Source organism: Mus musculus, chromosome 7 (assembly GCF_000001635.26).
Source record: "Mus musculus strain C57BL/6J chromosome 7, GRCm38.p6 C57BL/6J".
NCBI lineage: Eukaryota > Metazoa > Chordata > Mammalia > Rodentia > Muridae > Mus > Mus musculus.
This window is the reverse complement of record NC_000073.6, coordinates 83953530-83971078: the sequence shown is the minus strand read 5'-3', so window position 1 is coordinate 83971078 and position 17549 is coordinate 83953530. Positions and strand designations below refer to the sequence as shown.

Below are 17549 nucleotides of genomic sequence, written 5' to 3'. Positions count from 1 at the left end.
GGCAGGTGCCAAGAGGAAGCCTGACTTCAGAAGGAGGCTCTGCACTGACTCTCCCCAGGATGCTTGCAGGTACAGGATGGAAGACTTTCCCCAAAAAGAGATTCTGCATACACTCTCTGCAGGGCCACAGAGAATGGGCTTAGAGCATCTTCGTGTGTATTTCGAGTTCCTAAACAGGACCTTGAAATTGTCTATTACTGGAAGGCAATCAATATATCCCTGACCTGTAGCAGGAGGTACAAAGACCCCAGTGCGAGTTCTGCTGTCTTCTACCTCCTTTCTTTAAGCCTGGGAGACTGCGCAGAAGAAAGCACATCCTTTCTGAGGACTTGCTCACAACTTATTTTTATTATAAACGCCTGTGGTATGAAGCCAAGATGTGCCCAGCAGGTTGCAACTGCTGTGCTCTGCATAGCTCCAGATACCAGTGGATCCAGTCAGCCCCTAAGCATTCTATCTCTGAGGCCTTACCTTTCGCTTGACGTTCTGCTAAAGATGTCTGGATCCCCTGATGGGGAAACCCAGCATCCTCTCTGCCAGCTGCGCAGCCTGGGAATTGTGGGAAAGGCTTCCATTGTCTCTGACTCACCACCCCTTTTCCAGGGTCTTTGAACGTATCCTTCACTTTTCAAGCTGTGTAGTTGTTCTCTCCTCTCCTTCCTACTTGAGCCCAGATTTTGGACCCAGACTCCATCTTTTCTCTCCCCCAAAGCAACTTGGTCCAGGGCTGCACTGGGAGACGGAGGAAGAGAACACTCCAGAGCAGAGCAGAAGTTGACAGAGTGGAAGAGAACCCAGGTCTCTCTGGTCTCACTGCCTCTTTCAGGTCACATGCTTTCCCTAGAGCAGCACCCTGACCTTGCAAACTCTATCCCCCCCCATCCTTGCCCCCCCCTACTTTCCCTGTCCAGTCTTGAAAGCATTCCTTCCCTTTTTAGGCAGGGTTTTGTTCTGTTTCCTCTCTCAACTTCTATTTGCATATTCAAAAACTCATTAAGATCTTCAAAACAAATGACCCTTGCCTGCGCTCCAAGGACAGCTTCTCCTCAGGAATTTTATTTTTAAGTTTTTTTAAATAATGTCAGAAGCTTGGAAGTAATTTTTCTTTTTAAAAGGACTGAATTCGCTGTGAGGCTTCTCAGTGATATATATTATATCATTCGTACCCTAGACTGCAGAAATAGCATCCTCTTTGGTCTCACTGCCCCCTGAAGGGTGCCAAAATCCTTTAAGTCTAGTATAAAATGACCTGGTATTTGCGTCGTACCAATGTGCTTGTTCCCTTGCACTTAAAATTACCTCTAGTTGGCTTATGATGCCATGTAAATGCCTAACAAACAGTTGGCATTCCATATTGTTTGGGGACCAATGGCAAGGTGAAATAATCTTGGTACATGGTCCTCTTAGGCAGTTCCTTTAAAAGAAATATTTCCGGTCTGAGCTTGACTAAATCTATAGTGGAATTCTGCATAGTCAAGAGAATCAACCAACCACTTATTTCTGCTTGTGCTTGGTTAATTGAAGAACCATTCTTTTTTTCTTTTCTTTTTTTCTTTTATTTTATTAGATATTTTCTTTATTTACATTTCAAATGCTATCCCGAAAGTTCGCTATACCCTCCCCACACCCTGCTCCCCTACCCACCCATTCCCACTTCTTGGCCCTGGCATTCCCCTGTACTGGAGCATATAAAGTTTGCAAGACCTAGGGGCCTCTCTTCCCAATGATGGTCGACTAGGCCATCTTCTGCTACATATGCAGCTAGAGACACGAGCTCTTGGGGTACTGGTTAGTTCATATTGTTATTCCACCTATAGGGTTGCAGATCTCTTCAGCTCCTTGGGTACTTTCTCTAGCTCCTCCACTGGGGGCCCTGTGTTCCATTCTATAGATGACTGTGAGCATCCACTTCTGTATTTGCCAGGCACTGACTGGCATAGCCTCATACAAGACAGCTATATCAGGGTCCCTTCAGCAAAATCTTGCTGGCATATGAAATAGTGTCTGGGTTTGGTGGCTGATTATGGGATGGATCCCCGGGTAGGGTAGTCTCTGGGTTGTCCATTCTTTCTTCTTAGCTCCAAACTTTGTCTCTGTAACTCCTTTCATGGATATTTTGTTCCCTATTCTAAGGAGGAATGAAGTATCCACGCGTTGGTCTTCCTTTTTCTTGATTTTTCTTGTGTTTTGCAAATTGTATCTTGGGTATTCTAAGTTTCTGGGCTATATCCAGTTATCAGTGAGTACATATCAAGTGACTTCTTTTGTGATTGGGTTACCTCCCTAAGGATGATATCCTCCAGATACATCCATTTGCCCAAGAATTTCATAAATTCATTGTTTTTAATATCTGAGTAGTACTCCATTATGTAAATGTACCACATTTTCTGTATCCATTCCTCTGTTGAGGGACATCTGGGTTCTTTCCAGCTTTTGGCTATTATAAATTAGGCTTGTATGAACATAGTGAAGCATGTGTCCTTCTTACCAGTTGGAACATCTTCTGGGTATATGCCCAGGAGAGGTATTGCTGGATCTTCCCATAGTACTATGTCCAATTTTCTGAGGAACCGCCAGACTGACTACCAGAGTGGTTGTACAAAGTTGCAATCCTGCCAGCAATGGAGGAGTGTTCCTCTTTCTCCACATCCTCGCCAGCATCTGCTGTCACCTGAGTTTTTGATCTTAGCCATTCTGACTGGTGTGAGGTGGAATCTCAAGGTTGTTTTGATTTGCTTTTCCCTGATGATTAAGGATGTTGAACATTTTTTCAGGTGTGAAGCACCATTCTTCTTAGAGAATACAGGTTGTTGGTGGAAGCCAGTTCAGACGGGGAGTGATCATATATCTTGATGTACACATAAAACAGTCTTCAGACCTCCAGCTAGCCTCCTCTGGTACTAGCACCCCACTCCCACCCCCAACAACACCCTGACTTGATGACAGCTAAATGTCTCACTATTGAAGCAATACCTGACTGCTGTTTCTGGGTCTTTCATTACTGGCAGAACCTATGAATTTTCTCCTTTACAATCTCATGACCAGACCTTGCTACAGTGAAAGACTTAAAACAGCTTCCAGGAATCATGAACTACAGATATCAGCAGGCAAGAAGATATGCAGAAAAAACAAAAGGGAAATATAATTTTAGCTTTCTCAAAGAGAATGGCAGAAGGGTTTACACATTATTTCTGGTTAGCATATAAGGATAGCCTCCCACTGGGGGAGGGAGTGGTCATTTAGTTGCTATGTCTATCTATATGAATCTATTATCTACCTATCTACCTATCTATACTATTTTCCTATCCATTTACTTATACAACCACCATCTGTTTATTATTTGCCTGTATGTCTATCTACCTAACAATGATATCTAATTTTCTTTTTTTTAAACATTTTATTAGGTATTTTCCTCAATTACATTTCCAATGCTATCTCAAAAGTCCCCCATACCCTCCCCCCAACTCCCCTACCCACCCACTCCCACTTTTTGGCCCTGGCATTCCCCTGTACTGGGACATATAAAGTTTGCAAGTCCAATGGGCCTCTCTTTCCAGTGATGGCCGACTAGGCCATCTTTTGATACATATGCAGCTAGAGTCAAGAGCTCCGGGGTACTGGTTAGTTCATAATGTTGTTCCACCTAGAGGGTTGCAGATCCCTTTAGCTCCTTGGGTACTTTCTCTAGTTCCTCCATTGGGGACCCTGTGATCCATCCAATAGCTGACTGTGAGCATCCACTTCTGTGTTTGCTAGGCCCCGGCATAGTCTCACAAGAGAGAGCTCTATCTGGGTCCTTTCAGCAAAATCTTGCTACTGTGTGCAATGGTGTCAGCGTTTGGAAGCTGATTATGGGATGGATCCCCGGATATGGCAGTCTCTAGATGGTGATATCTAATTTTCTATCTACCCACTATCCCTATCTATCTATCTATCTATCTATCTATCTATCTATCATCTATCTATCTATCTATCATCTATCTATCTACCTCCTATTTATCTATTTCCTATCATTTATCTTTCCATCATCCATTTCTCTCTCTCATCTATCTATCTATCTATCTATCTATCTATCTATCTATCTATCTATCACCTATCATTATCCACCATCCATTTCTGTCTGTCTATCTATCTTTCTATCTACCTACCTCCATTTATTTATTTATCTATCCCTTCACTTACTATCTCTAATAGTCAACTCTGTGAATTATTCTAAGGAAAAATGATCTGAGAACAGTTTTAGCATCCCCTCTATCACACAAGGATGCTCAGTGTACAGAGTAAGTCTGTGACTGAGTAATAGCATGAACTACACTTCATCTGCTCCAGACTTTCATTTGCTCTTGCCCTGCTTTTCTCCTGACTCTGGCAGCCTTGTTGCAACAGCTAAGCAATGGACTGGTTTCTGTTTCTGTTTCTGGCATTGATGGAAATCAAGTGTGAGTTTCATCCTTGTGAGTGGCGCCCACTGAGATAAGGTTGAAACATGTGTAACATGTGTAAGAACTGGACTTCCAACAGCAGCAGCTGTTTTTCTTCCTTCTGGCGAAGCCTTTTCTGTTCACAGCGCCTCTCACAAGTCTTAGAAGCCAGCTCCTCTTTGAGTGTTTGTTAGAAAAATGTCCCTAACTCATTCACTCACTTTCGGAGATCTGAAGTGCAGGGCAAATGGGTAAGGAAAAGTCAGAAAGATCATGAGCAGAAGACAGGAGCTCCAACATATAAATTCCCTGGGATACCCCACATCCCTTCTCTGGGCATGGTTTCCTCCTCTGCAAGGCCAGACATTGAATTTGATCTTAGAAGTCTCTGCCAGCAAGAGCAGCCGCATCCCCTCCCAGACTTGTCTTTCTGGGCTATTTATAACAAGCTTTCATTTCTCACTAGGAGAGAAGGGAACATCCCACTGGATGACCTTGGCATTGACTGAAATGCCCATTGAAGGAGTGAATGAGCCTCAAGGTCATGCCCTTGCCAAAGATTAAAACCAAAGATTAAAGGAAGGATGCTCATTTTAAGAGGCAGACAGCTTGCCTAGTATAAGCAAGGGGAGTGGAGAGTGGAGTAAGCTGACAGAATGAACACACAGGCCTGAAAAACCAAATGTCTCCACCCTGGCTTTGCCCACTAAGCTTTTGTGACCTTGGACAATTACATAGCTTCTCCCAGGCTCATCTCTCTCATTTCTTTCTTTCTTTTTTTCTTTTCTTTTGTATTTGCTTATTTTTTATTAGATGGTTTCTTTATTTACATTGAAAATTTTTATCCCCTTTCCTTATTTCCCCTCCAAAAAAACCTCCCATACCATCCACCTCCCCATCTCTCTCATTTCTAAAACAAAAATGGTAAGATGACTTTGTAAGATTGCAGAGAAAATAAGGTCTATGAGGCCATCCAGCGTTCAGCCATGCAGGGGTTTTGTATGGGTATAGTTCTAACAGCTGATGGACAGTCTCACAGTTAGGGAGCAGGCACCTGCAATGTAAGAGCCTTGAAGGACCTGAGTTGCTCACCTTAGATCAATGCTTTTCCATTAGACACAGTCTTGTCATCTTTCCTACACAGTGGATTACTGAGTAATGGAAGTCTGGAAACAACTTTTAGGTAGTTTGTGATATTGACACCTGGCAGAGACAGACCAGGGTTACTGAGTGTCCTGCAGTGAGCAAGACAGTCCCTTGTAGTGAGTGGCACCAGGGCTAAGGGCAATGGCCTTGGTATTTTAGTCTGTGCCAAAGACATTTGGATGGTGTACAGATTTTCCAGCTCCTGGTACACTGGCAGCTCCTTAAGAGGTGTGGGTTGATCTGAGGTCACAAGGAAGCAGGGAAGATCTCATTGGATGAAGTCACTGGACAAGCAGGGATGGAAGAACACAGTAAAGATATGCAAAGGGCTCCCACCCTCACCCACTGTACCATGTAAGCTGAGAGCATCTCTAGAGTGTTTGGGCCAAAGCCAGAGCCTCTGTGGGAGAGACACTGTTGTCAGAGTCTGGTGTGAACAGGGAACTAGGGCTCAGGACAGGGCTCTCTAAGGATTCTGAGGCTCTGGAGATGCTGGAGGTCATAGTTTTGTGGTAGTGATAGAGCAAGGTTGCAGGCTGGTGTGAGAGCTTCCTGGTGCTGATGCTGAGACCACACTCAGCTCTCACAGTGCCTCTTCAGAATGTGCTTTCTGATTTTCTATCCAGGAAGGTGAGCTGAGATTTACCAGCCTGCTCTGATTCTCAGTCTGGGGTGCAAAGGTGTCCTGGTGGGCATCGTGGGCTAACAAACTGGCTTGGGTTGAAGGGATCATAAAAGTAGATTAGTGTTGCCAGGTGTTGGTGGTACATGCCTTTAATCCCAGTATTTTGGGAAGCAAAGGCTGGTGGATCTCTATGATGCGTTCAGGGCCAGCCTGGTCTACAGAGAGAGTTCCAGAACAGAACAGCTACACAGAGAAAGCCTCTCTGTAAAACCAACCCAACCCAACCCAACACAACAAAAATGATATCAGTTCAGACATTCATGAAAGGTCCCCCAGGCCTCCTGTGGTGCTACCTCCTGAGGGAGCTTCTCTGCTCCTCACTCTGGCCCTGGAGACCCTCCTCAGGAAGTCTTGGCAAGCTGTGTCTTCAGCAGACTAGTCTCTGGAACACAAGCTTAGTCTCCCCTTGAACCCACCTTTGCACTTCTCGTATTTTATCCCCATCCTTACCCACCAAAGCCTCATCCCACAGCACATTCAACCTCTTGTCGCCCACCCTGCCTGAGGGCAAGATTGTCTGTACCCCCAGCCTACGCAGACCTGGTATGGCTCAGCACTGTTTCATGCTTGTTGAATGACTATGTATACATATGCACATTTGGGTGCTGAGTAAAACTCCTGTCTTAACCTTGCAGATCAAGGATGTTGTGGGCTATAATTCTTTGGGCCACTGCTTCTTCACTGAAGATGGGCCAGAGGAACGCAACACTTTTGACCACTGCCTTGGCCTCCTTGTTAAGTCAGGGACCCTTCTCCCATCCGATCGGGATAGCAGGATGTGCAAAGTGATCACAGAGGACTCATACCCAGGGTACATCCCCAAGCCCAGGCAGGACTGCAAGTAAGTGCACACATGGTACTGCAGGATATTCCTTACTCTTGGGCCTGCAGGAGGGAGGGGAGAGGGGATGAGCATGAATACTCAACATCCTGCCTCAGGACCTTTAAAAACAAGATGCTCACCTCTGCCTGCTTCTCAGAGTGAGGTACCAAGAGTAGCTCTTCCTTCTTCCCTCCTCCTTCCTCCCTCTTCCCTCCTCTATCCCCCCTCCTCTGTGAGCCTCACTAGCACTGTTTGGTCTGGAGAACTGTGGCTCACCTGTGGCTCTATACCATATGGAATCTTGTGAACAGTTACCACAATCACTCCTGACATGTGCCCATAGTACCACAGTAATCTCTTTTTTAACCAGAGAGAGACACGGTGTCACAAAGAGACACAGAAAGGCAGAGATAGAAAAATACAGACAGGTAGGAAAACAGAGACAGACATGGGAAAAACAGAAACAGACTTTGAGACACAGAGATACAAAGGCAGAGAAACAAAAGGAGGAATGGAGGGAAACGCAGACATGGAGACAGAAAGACAGAGACACACAGACAGAGACAGAGAGGCAGATGCAGACAGAGACACGTTTCTTCCTGCCCAGACAACCTCCCTTAGACAGGTCTGCTTTCTCAAACTCAAATTCATGCTTCTGCAGAGGTACAAACCACACCTCACTTTTCCAGCCCTGAACAGTGCACAAGCTTAAATGCTCTGTCTGCTGGTGAGGAAGTGAAGTCACAAATGGATACACCAATCATCTCCTAAGTTTCACACAACAGCTTCTACTAATATTGCTGTCTCGTTTGGCTCTCCCACTGGGTAGCAGAGAGAGTGCTAGAGGTCTTTGTTATGTCTGTGCCCAACTTCTGTCCTTTCCCTACAGTGCCGTGTCCACATTCTGGATGGCGAATCCCAACAACAATCTCATCAACTGCGCAGCTGCAGGGTCCGAGGTAAGCAGAAATAACCAAGGTGGGGCTGGCAGTGGCTGCCCTGGAGATGCTATGTTTAGAGCTCAAGATCATTCATCTATATGGTGGGGAGTCCTGAAACTTGGCTTTAAACAATAGTTCAGCCTGTCGCTTCATAACCCTGGTCACCACAGCTATTAAGTCATTTATTTTGGCTTGTGCCATAAGAGAATACAGTCCATAGTAGGAGGGAAGGTATGGTGGCTGGAGTCACCTGTGGCTGTGACACCAAGAGCTTGTACCCATCTGGGTGGATCAAGAAACAGTAGGAGGGGCTGGAGAGATGGCTCTGTGGTTAAAAGTATTTGCTTTTGCAGAGAGTCCGAGTTTGAGTCCCAGCTTCCACATGGTGGGTCACAACCACCCATAACTCCAGTTTCAGGGGGTCCTATGTTTTCTTCTGACCTCTGTGAATACCAGGCACACATGGTCTATACAGGCATACATAAGAACCAAATGCTCATACACATAAAACATTAAAATAAAAAGATGTTTTAGAAAACAGAGAAGACAGGAGGTGGAGCCAGGCTATATAATACTCAAACCCCACCTCCAATGACCTACATCCTCCATTTTTGTCTTCCTCTCCTAAAGATTTCACAACCTCCAAAAGCAGGTTCACTACCTGTAGACCAAGTGTTCAAACACAAGAACCTGTGGGGGATGTTTCATCCCAGAGTACTACGAAATTTATGTACAGTCATTTGTTAGAGAATGAGTCATTTTGCCTTAGGATGGTGCCTGGTACGTCAGTGCTATAAGCTATCACCAAGTGAGTCTAACATAAAGCGTGGACTAGGGTGGAAGCTAAGATGGGAGACCTAGTGTGTCCAAAGCCCCATATAGCTGGGTGGTGGCAGATAGGCAACAAGCATCATGTTCTACTCCAACAGCCTTGATCTAACCCACTTCTCCCCAGCTGCTCATTTTGCTTGAGGCCTTGACCCTGACCCAGTCTCTTGTTCTTTCTGGGCCTCAGCATCCAGATCTCTAAGGAAGGCTATATAACATTCGATTTTGGAATTCTATCCATCAGGAGTCTAACCTCTGCAGTGACCCACTAACTCACACCCACTAGTGCAGACAGAGAACAAGGCGGTCGATGTGAAGAGTGAGACCTGACAAGGACCTTACAAATTACAGTAGCCTCAAGCTTTTGCCATTATCCCGGCACTGAACCACGTGTATGTGTTTGGTGGTGAATGGTGTACAAACACTGGACCACTCAGATGTGTGTGGTGATGACTTGTTCTGGTCACAGTACTGCATCTACTACCCCAGCCTGGGTCACGCAATTAAGAACTCACTGCCACTAATTTCTGTGTCTCTCTCTCTCTTGTGCCTTGTCCCAACAGGAAACTGGATTTTGGTTCATTTTTCACCATGTGCCAACGGGCCCCTCTGTGGGAATGTACTCTCCAGGTTATTCTGAGCACATTCCACTGGGTAAATTCTACAACAATCGAGCACATTCTAACTACCGGGTAAGTCTTTCTGTGATATGTCACTATGGCCAGCCTTTTCACTCCCCTGCCCCAACCTGCAGATGATTAGAGCCTGGAAGGGCTGCATTCTTATTGTGGGTCCAGAGCAGCCTTCCAAAGTCTGCAGGTCACTCACCACAAGTCTCCTGTGGGGCCCTGCCTCATCACAGCATCCGTATAGCCAAAGGAGCAAGGTGTGCCTTCACCCCAGCTTCTACTCCCAGAAGATGCTGGGTTGGATATCAGATTTGATTTTGTGGTTCTATTGTAGGCATCAGTGATAATGAGATTGAAATGAGGCCTGGCCATGAACTACAGGAAGGTTGCACATGGTTCTGAGTGGCTTTGGCATCCAGGACTTTCTCCTTTCTTTCTGGGGAGTGGGTGGCTCCATCTGTGCAGTGTTAAGTCAGTAGGTGGAAAATGAGAAACTTCTTGACCACCTTCATTTATCACCCTCCTTTCCTGAGTACCAGTGCAAGCTCTGCTCTAAGCTTGGGTCTAGTGCAAAAGGGAGAAGTATTGAGATGGCTGGTGCCTCAATATATCAAGAATCTTCCCATAGGAGCAAGACATAAGACTGGAGCCATTGGACACAACAAGAGAACTTAGAATGAGGTTGAGATAAAGATGAACCCCTATGTTTCTAGGACATAGGGATAGTAAACAAACAAACTGGTATCTGGTCCAATTCTTAATAGTACACCCAGGGGACTGCCAGAGAGGAATGGGTGACATCCAGAATCAAAAAAAAAAAAAAAAAGATATTTCAGAGAGCTAGTGAAATAGCTCAGTATTTAAGGTTCTTGCCATACAAGCACAAAAGCATACAGGGTACATGCCTGTAACCCTGTTGATGGGAAAACAGACAGGCAAATTCCAAAGCCCCTGGCCAGCCATTTAGCCAGTGAACTCCAGGTTCAATGAAAGAACATCTATTAAAATAACAGCAACAACAAAGAAAGCAAATAGAAGTCACTTGTTATCCACCTCTGGTCTCTGCATTCACATACAAAGAAAACCTGTTTCAAAAACATGGAACCTGGAAGAAGACTCAGAAATAAGGAACATATGTTCAGAGCAGATCCATGCTGAAACCTGAGGGTAAGAAGACAAAAGCCAGTGATAAGGAGAGAGCCATGAGCAGGGGAGAGGAGATACCTCCTTAGTCATGTCTCAGAGACTGAGCAGGGGGACAATTCCTGAGGCAGTGGCAGAAATGTGGAAGGGGGTTTGTGGATGGATGTTGAACAGCCCCATGCAAAGGCAGGTGCTTAGACCATGTCACTGTTAGAGAAGGACAGAAAACACATTGGCCTCTTAGTGGAACCCACCATTCCCTGGATCCTCAAGACTTCCTACTGGAGAGACCAGATCCACAGGACTGGGCAGCAAAGGGGGCTGAGATGAGGAGTAATGCAATCAAAAGCAACATCTCTAATAGGAAGGCAAGTCAGAGTCAAGGACATAGATGTGTGTAGGAGGGGTGATTTAGCATTTGTGAGGGCAGGAGGGACTCTTATCTTCTGAGATAGGCAGGGAGAAATGAAAGAATCTACAGCTGGACCAGCTTGACAGTCTAAGCAGAGACTACATGGTCTATATAGACTATATGGTCAATATGGTCTATATCCTGGATGCTTCTATCCAGGAAGACTGACACCACATTCACCTCATGCAGTCATGTAGTCATTTCTCAGGCATCTTGTACAGTCACCACAGCTACTCTGTGAAGGTGATATCATTAGCCAACTTTACAGATAATGATATGACTAGCTAAAGAAGTGAGGGGACTCGCCAGCATCATTGTGTGAGAACAGAGCCAAGAGTGTAAGCTCTCGTCATCACTGTTGTGAACTTAAAGCCCACTGGGGAACAAATAGGAACTTGGAGACACAGCTGGTATGAGCCTCCTAAGAGGCCGGGGGATCTGAGAGTGAAAGGGACTGGATGGTGGCCTCCAGGACTTCCACTTTTATCCCAACCCACCTTCTGTCTAAAAGGAGACAGCTTTGGCACTAAAGAAGAAAACCAGGCTCAGAGCTAGGGACATAGCTCAGTTGGTAAGAGTGTTTGTTGGATGTACATGAAACCCTGGGTTTGTGTATAGACAAGATGTGATCCCATACACCTGTAATCTCAGCATTCGAGAGGCTGAAGCAAGAGAATGAAAAATTCAAAGTCGCCAAGGCTACATAGCAAGTTTGAGGCCAGCTTGGGTTACATGAGGCCCTGTCTCAAAGAAATCTTTTAAAAAAGATTAGCCTTTCTCCTCAAATCAAGCAGGAGCTGGAACAGGCTGTAGGAAGTCATGACTCTCACATGATGGGAAAGAGAGACAAGTTCGTATTTCATTTGAAAGTCTGTGATGCATTTCTGAGTGCACACTGGTAGACCTTGTTTGGGAATCTGGGATAGGAACTCCATAAACTGGTGTGAGTTCTGTATATGGAATTGGCTATATGGCCCCAAGATAGACACTCTAGTTTAGACCCCCGTTTATGGAAGCTGAAGAGATGGCTCAGAGGTTAAGAGAACTGGCTGTTCTTGTAGGGGTCCTATGTTCAATTCCCAGAAACCACATGGTAGCACAAAACTATATATAATGTGATCTGATGCCCTCTCTGGCATGCAGGTGCACATGCAGATAGAATACTCATATACATAAAATAAATAAATCTTTTTTTAAAACTGGTTTATTTATCTACTCCACCACACACACACACATGCACAAACCACATGCACACACACAGGTCTGCTCCTCTCAGATCTAGTCAGAGAAATGCAGAATGACACTGGCTTTCTCCTTCTCTCACTGTAGACCCTACATCCATGAACATAGTCTAAGAACTGCTGGGTATATGGACATATTCAAAAGCATGTGCCTAGGTTGGTGTGAGAAGATGGCTGTAGGCAGTAGTAGTAGCTAATGTGTCCTTTGTCTCCAGGCTGGCATGATCATAGACAACGGAGTCAAGACAACTGAGGCCTCAGCCAAGGATAAACGGCCCTTCCTCTCCATCATCTCTGCCAGGTAAGAGCCCCTGGGAAACATTGTCCCTTGGGACCTCTTGGCTTGCTTCCTTTTCTTCTGCTTCAGTCCTGCATTTCTTCCCCTAATGAGTGCTCACTAGCTGGCACTGAGCCAGTTGTTGAGATATGGAACTGTGCTAGAAGTCTAAACTAAGTCTGAATTAGAGTCCAGACTCCAGTAACTGAAGGGAGAGCTGAAATTCCTAGCAATTTCCAGACCCCTCCACCGAGCCAAGACCATAAAACAGAGGATTGGGGATGGCCAGAGCTGTGACATGATGGGCAGGGAGACAAAGGTGATCAGAAAAAAAGCATCTACTGCAACTTTAATGGCAAGGAAATAGATAGCCAGGTTGACAAGTCAAGCCAGAGCTTAGCTGAAGACCAAAGACTGCTTTTAAAAGGTCATTGTCAAGGCTGGATGGGGTGGTACATGCATTTAACTCCTTTAATTCTGCACCTGAGAGGCAGAAGCAAGAAGATCTCTGCAAGGTCAGCATGGTCTGCACAGTGAGTTCTAGGCCACCCAAGGCTACATAATGAGAACCTATCTCAAAGGAAACAAAAACAGGGTTGTCAAACTTCAAGATCATTAGCAACAGTGGGACCGCTTATCTGTCTCCTGCATGGAGCTGGGTCCTAGAGATGTTACCTCCTGTCTCTAGAAGCTCAGAGTTGTTCATGACATAGCCAGTGAATATCTGCTGAGTCAGAGATATCTGGGACTTGTAAGTGGAAAGCAGCTTACAGAGCTCAGAAAGAATACACCCTGTATTCTCCCATGCTCCAGGTACAGCCCTCACCAGGACGCAGACCCACTGAAACCTCGGGAACCAGCCATTATCCGACACTTTACTGCCTACAAGAACCAGGATCATGGAGCCTGGCTGCGGGGTGGGGATGTGTGGCTGGACAGCTGTCGGTGAGTCTGGAAAGGAAGGTGGCTGCCACCAAAGAGGCTTGATGTTCCTCTTCTAGGCTGAAGAGTAAGCAAGGCAGAGAGGGTTCTAAACTTAATGACATTCAGCTTTCTGTTCCCCCTGCAAGACAGGAGTATAGGATGATATCAGACAGTGACCAGGGGAGGAAGAAACCCCACAGCAGCATGTCAGATTCATCAACAGTGCTGGGCACTATGGATTACTTATGGGGACTCTCATTCATGGTTACATGGGTAGTCAGTGCAGGAAGGGAAAAGGGGGTCATGGTCCTGTGTACTCACTGAGTGCCTAAACTCTGGTTTTGGTTTTCTTTTTTATTCTCACTATATTTCTCAAGAATGCAAATTTTAAAAATAAAAATACAAAATCCTAACTCCACTGATGATAAATTGAAGCTCAGTTAGTGTCTTAAGTTGCATAGCTAGTAAGTGGAGAGAGAGAGAGAGAGAGAGAGAGAGAGAGAGAGAGGGAGAGAGAGAGAGAGAGAGGGAGAGAGAGAGAGAGAGAGGCTTGATGCTTAAGGCCATTAGATTCTACACCCAATAAAACAAGCCAAAAACATTGATTTATGATGTAAAGTCCCCAGAAGTCTGATGCCAAACATGGTTCTCCTTCTGCAAGAAAATAATGAAGCACCCTGCCAATAGGGGCTACATCTTCTTATCCTCCACTAGACAGTTTAAGGAATCCCAGAGTCTGGCTGGCATCAGGGCTGTGGTCCTACACATAGACAGAGTTGACATGGTCTGGAGCTGACAGAATGATATCTTCCAGAACTTTGAGTATTAATCCAGTGTGGCTGCTGGGGACTTAGGGAGACTCTAGTATCCCTGGATGCAGGCAAGTATGGAAAAGGTTACTCCTAAAGGTGGGAAAGAAGACAGCCAACTGGAATACCACACTTTAGTTCTGGTGGGAGAGAATCGTAGATAAGGAAAGTGTGGATAAGCCCAAGAATTCAGCATAATGAGCAAGTGGGGATGGGTAGCTGTGTTTTAAGATGTGCTGAGTTGGAAATTCTCACAAAGAATGCAGAATAAATGTCTCAAATCTTCCAAAAACAAGATAGGACAAATGTTTGAGTCACCCATATGGATGGAAAAGGAAGTTGTGAGTGTCTATAATGTCCCTAGGGTCACAGTGGAATGTGAAGGGACCATAGCAAAACGCCAGGTGATACCAGAGATGAGGAAAAGCTGGGGACAGGGATTAAAAGAGAGATGGAGAGCTTGGTGCCCTAGATGAGACTTGGTTGATTGGTTTGGCTAGATAGATCTTTGAGGAGGAAACACAGAGTGCTGAAAGAAAGCTCCGTTGAGGTGTGCTGGGAACTGGAGAGCTTGTGGAAATCAGGATCAGCCCAGCATGGCTGAAACAGAAGGGAACAAAGATGACTTGGGACTTGGTGCCAGAGCAAAACCTGGGCTTGGGCTTATAGGAGATGTGAAGCCACTGGAGATTCAAGAAGCAGCGATGGCGCATGAAAATGGTGCCCAGAGGAGATGAACCTCTTGGGGTGTACTGGACAGGAAGGGAGACGAGGAACAAAGGAGATGAAGGCAGCACAGACCCAAGGTCCAGCTACTTCATGAGGCTATTTCAGTTTCTTACTATGGCTAAGAGTAGTCCTCACATAGCCTACGTTCAGTAGTGCTGGCCTTGGGGTGGGAAAACACAGCCCCCCACCCATCCCACTACCCACTGCCTTCCATTTCTCCTGATCAACCCCACAGGCTCTGGGGGCTCAACCAGAGGTGGGCTGGCAAAAGAGGCCTGTGAGTCCTAGCCCTCCTGTAGCTAAAGCTCCATGTTCCCACATGCTGAGTCACTGAGTACCCATGCCAAGCTGGGTACATCTTCTAGCTCTTTACCTGCCACTCCAAGGAATACCAAATCTGTGAGGAGGAACCAGAATAGCCATTTGCTGTGTAAAGTGGAAAATTACAATTCCCTCACCAAAACTCCTACCCCAAGGATGTCCACATAGACTCTGTTGACAAAGAAGAGTCCTTCCTTCCACCACCTCATTGACTGTGGAGTGAGAGCATGGGCTGACTGTCTGCTCTTGTCCCTAGGTTTGCTGATAATGGCATTGGTCTGACCCTGGCCAGGTAAGAGTGACTGCCATTGTGACTGGTCTTTCGTGGGAGTTTATGTTTGGACATCTCATTCCCGACATCTCTTCTCTGCAGTGGTGGAACCTTCCCATATGATGATGGCTCCAAGCAGGAGATAAAGAACAGCTTGTTTGTTGGCGAGAGTGGCAATGTGGGCACAGAAATGATGGACAACAGGATCTGGGGTCCAGGTGGCTTGGACCACAGTGGAAGGACCCTCCCTATTGGCCAGTAGGTTTGCAATGATGGGAACTGCCCTTTGTGTGAGTGAGTGAGTATGTGTGTGGCTTGAGTGATATCTGTGAAAAGAAAGAAGTTAATGCGTGACTTCTATTTGTTGACTTTGAATTTTTCTGCTCTCTATCAACCTGCAGTAATAGTTGAGACACAATGAGGATGAAATCTGGAATGAGGAAAGATGTCAAAACACACTTGTAGACTAGATTCCAAAGAGCACACAACCATTAGATGTTCAGGGAAACATGGTGTCCAGAAAATGGATTCTGAGTCCACTTAGCAACTCACATGAAGTCTTTCAATTCTGATTATAGCAAAGAGGCAATCAGGATGAGCAGAAGTAATCAAACCTGCAGCCTTGTCTCACACAGATTGGACTCTTAAACCAGAGACAGATCATCTCAAGGTGGCCATGCATGCAAGAGGCTAGGCTTGTTCCACTGAGGCCCTAGAATTGGTTTAGTCTTCTTTTCATGAAAAGAACAGTTTTTGCTGCTATAATCAGGACAGAAACATACACACTGAAACTTTCCACCTGAGTGCACCTGGAGGCATACAGAGGCTTTCACCTGGTCTTCTTGACTTATCAAGAAGCCCTTTCTTCCATTTTAAGAGATATGGAAGACCCTTTTATTTATAAGTGATTCTGAGTCTTCATTTCTAGAATTTCTTTCTAGAAGGTTACTACCCTCCAGGGACAGGATATTCTGGTGACTTCCTGATAGGCTCAGACAGGTTTCTCGCAATGCTTCTGAGAGAAGAGACCTAGGAAGGACCTTGCAGTTTTTATTGAGGAAGGTTAGGATCTTAAACATATGGTTTATGTAGAACTAGCAAAAATGTGCTACCTGAACACTTTAACTGGAAAAATGCATGGATGGGCCCTATGAGAACCAAGATCCAAGGTGATGGTACCACTGCTTACTAATATAAAAATATTGAAACACAGGGAATTTGGGGGTGAGTAGAGACTTCTTGGGAGCCATATGCATTATCTGGGAGCCTGAATAGAAGAGTAGGGACAGCTGGGGACAGTCTCTCTTTGGGATCAGAGCCTTCATGTACTTTCTTTTTCATCTTCATTCCCTTGCTTCCCTAAGCTCCACAAGGAAGAGAAGGGAAGGGACCAAGCCAGAAGCAGAGACGTGGGTATAAAAGGACATGTTAGGCATAGAAAATGACCAGCTTAGATTTGTAACCAGCCCTGGGAAAGGCTACCAAGCAATCTGACCAGTCCCCCATGGGCCTTCCTTTCACATACCCTGCTCAAGAGTGTCAAGTAAGTGGAGGAGGTACCACTGAGCCCCTCCTCCCTGCTCTGTCACTGATTCCTCCCTGGTCCCTCCATGTCTCCCAGCTTCCACCTCTTCCCAATTCCTTCCTGTTACTTGCCAGTATCAGACCTTCTCAGGGGCCCTGTGTCAATCTGTGGTCTTGCTTTTCTAGCAAAAGCTGTCTTTGCCTCTGGCAATGTTTTAAAAGTTGTACTGTAATTCTTTTCAATCATTGCTTATTCTTTGTATTTCTGTTCCTATTTCCTAAACCCAGCACATTGCCTGTGGATAGGTTTACAGAGGAAACGCATCTGGATCTTAATCTGATTAAACTGTTATAGCAACTAAAACTAGGACGATAGTGACTAACAGTGCTCCCCTCCCTCAAGGGACGAAATACTGGCAGCCTCT

At 45.5% G+C, this 17549-nt stretch overlaps 1 protein-coding gene and 1 long non-coding RNA gene across 17 annotated transcripts in view; one reads left to right on the top strand and one right to left on the bottom strand.

Annotated features, from left to right (window-relative positions):
* Positions 1 to 846, bottom strand: part of Gm30440 — a 54503-nt gene extending 53657 nt beyond the window's left edge. For 7 of the 13 annotated variants that reach the window (XR_378308.2, XR_378310.3, XR_378311.3 and 4 more), the window contains exon 1: positions 472 to 845. This is a non-coding gene — a long non-coding RNA (predicted gene, 30440). Of the gene's footprint in view, positions 1 to 471 lie in introns of all 13 variants that reach the window. The other 6 variants (XR_378315.3, XR_378319.3, XR_378314.3 and 3 more) reach the window with 3 other exon arrangements.
* Cemip (cell migration inducing protein, hyaluronan binding) overlaps positions 1 to 17549 on the top strand; it is a 153837-nt gene that overhangs the window by 115615 nt on the left and 20673 nt on the right. For all 4 annotated transcript variants that reach the window (XM_006508354.3, XM_006508353.3, XM_030243122.1 and 1 more), the window contains 7 exons: positions 6888 to 7093; positions 7965 to 8034; positions 9408 to 9536; positions 12485 to 12570; positions 13360 to 13491; positions 15586 to 15621; positions 15703 to 15858. In XM_006508354.3, coding sequence (XP_006508417.1) covers positions 6888 to 7093; positions 7965 to 8034; positions 9408 to 9536; positions 12485 to 12570; positions 13360 to 13491; positions 15586 to 15621; positions 15703 to 15858 — 815 coding nt within the window. The remainder of the gene's footprint in view (positions 1 to 6887; positions 7094 to 7964; positions 8035 to 9407; positions 9537 to 12484; positions 12571 to 13359; positions 13492 to 15585; positions 15622 to 15702; positions 15859 to 17549) is intronic.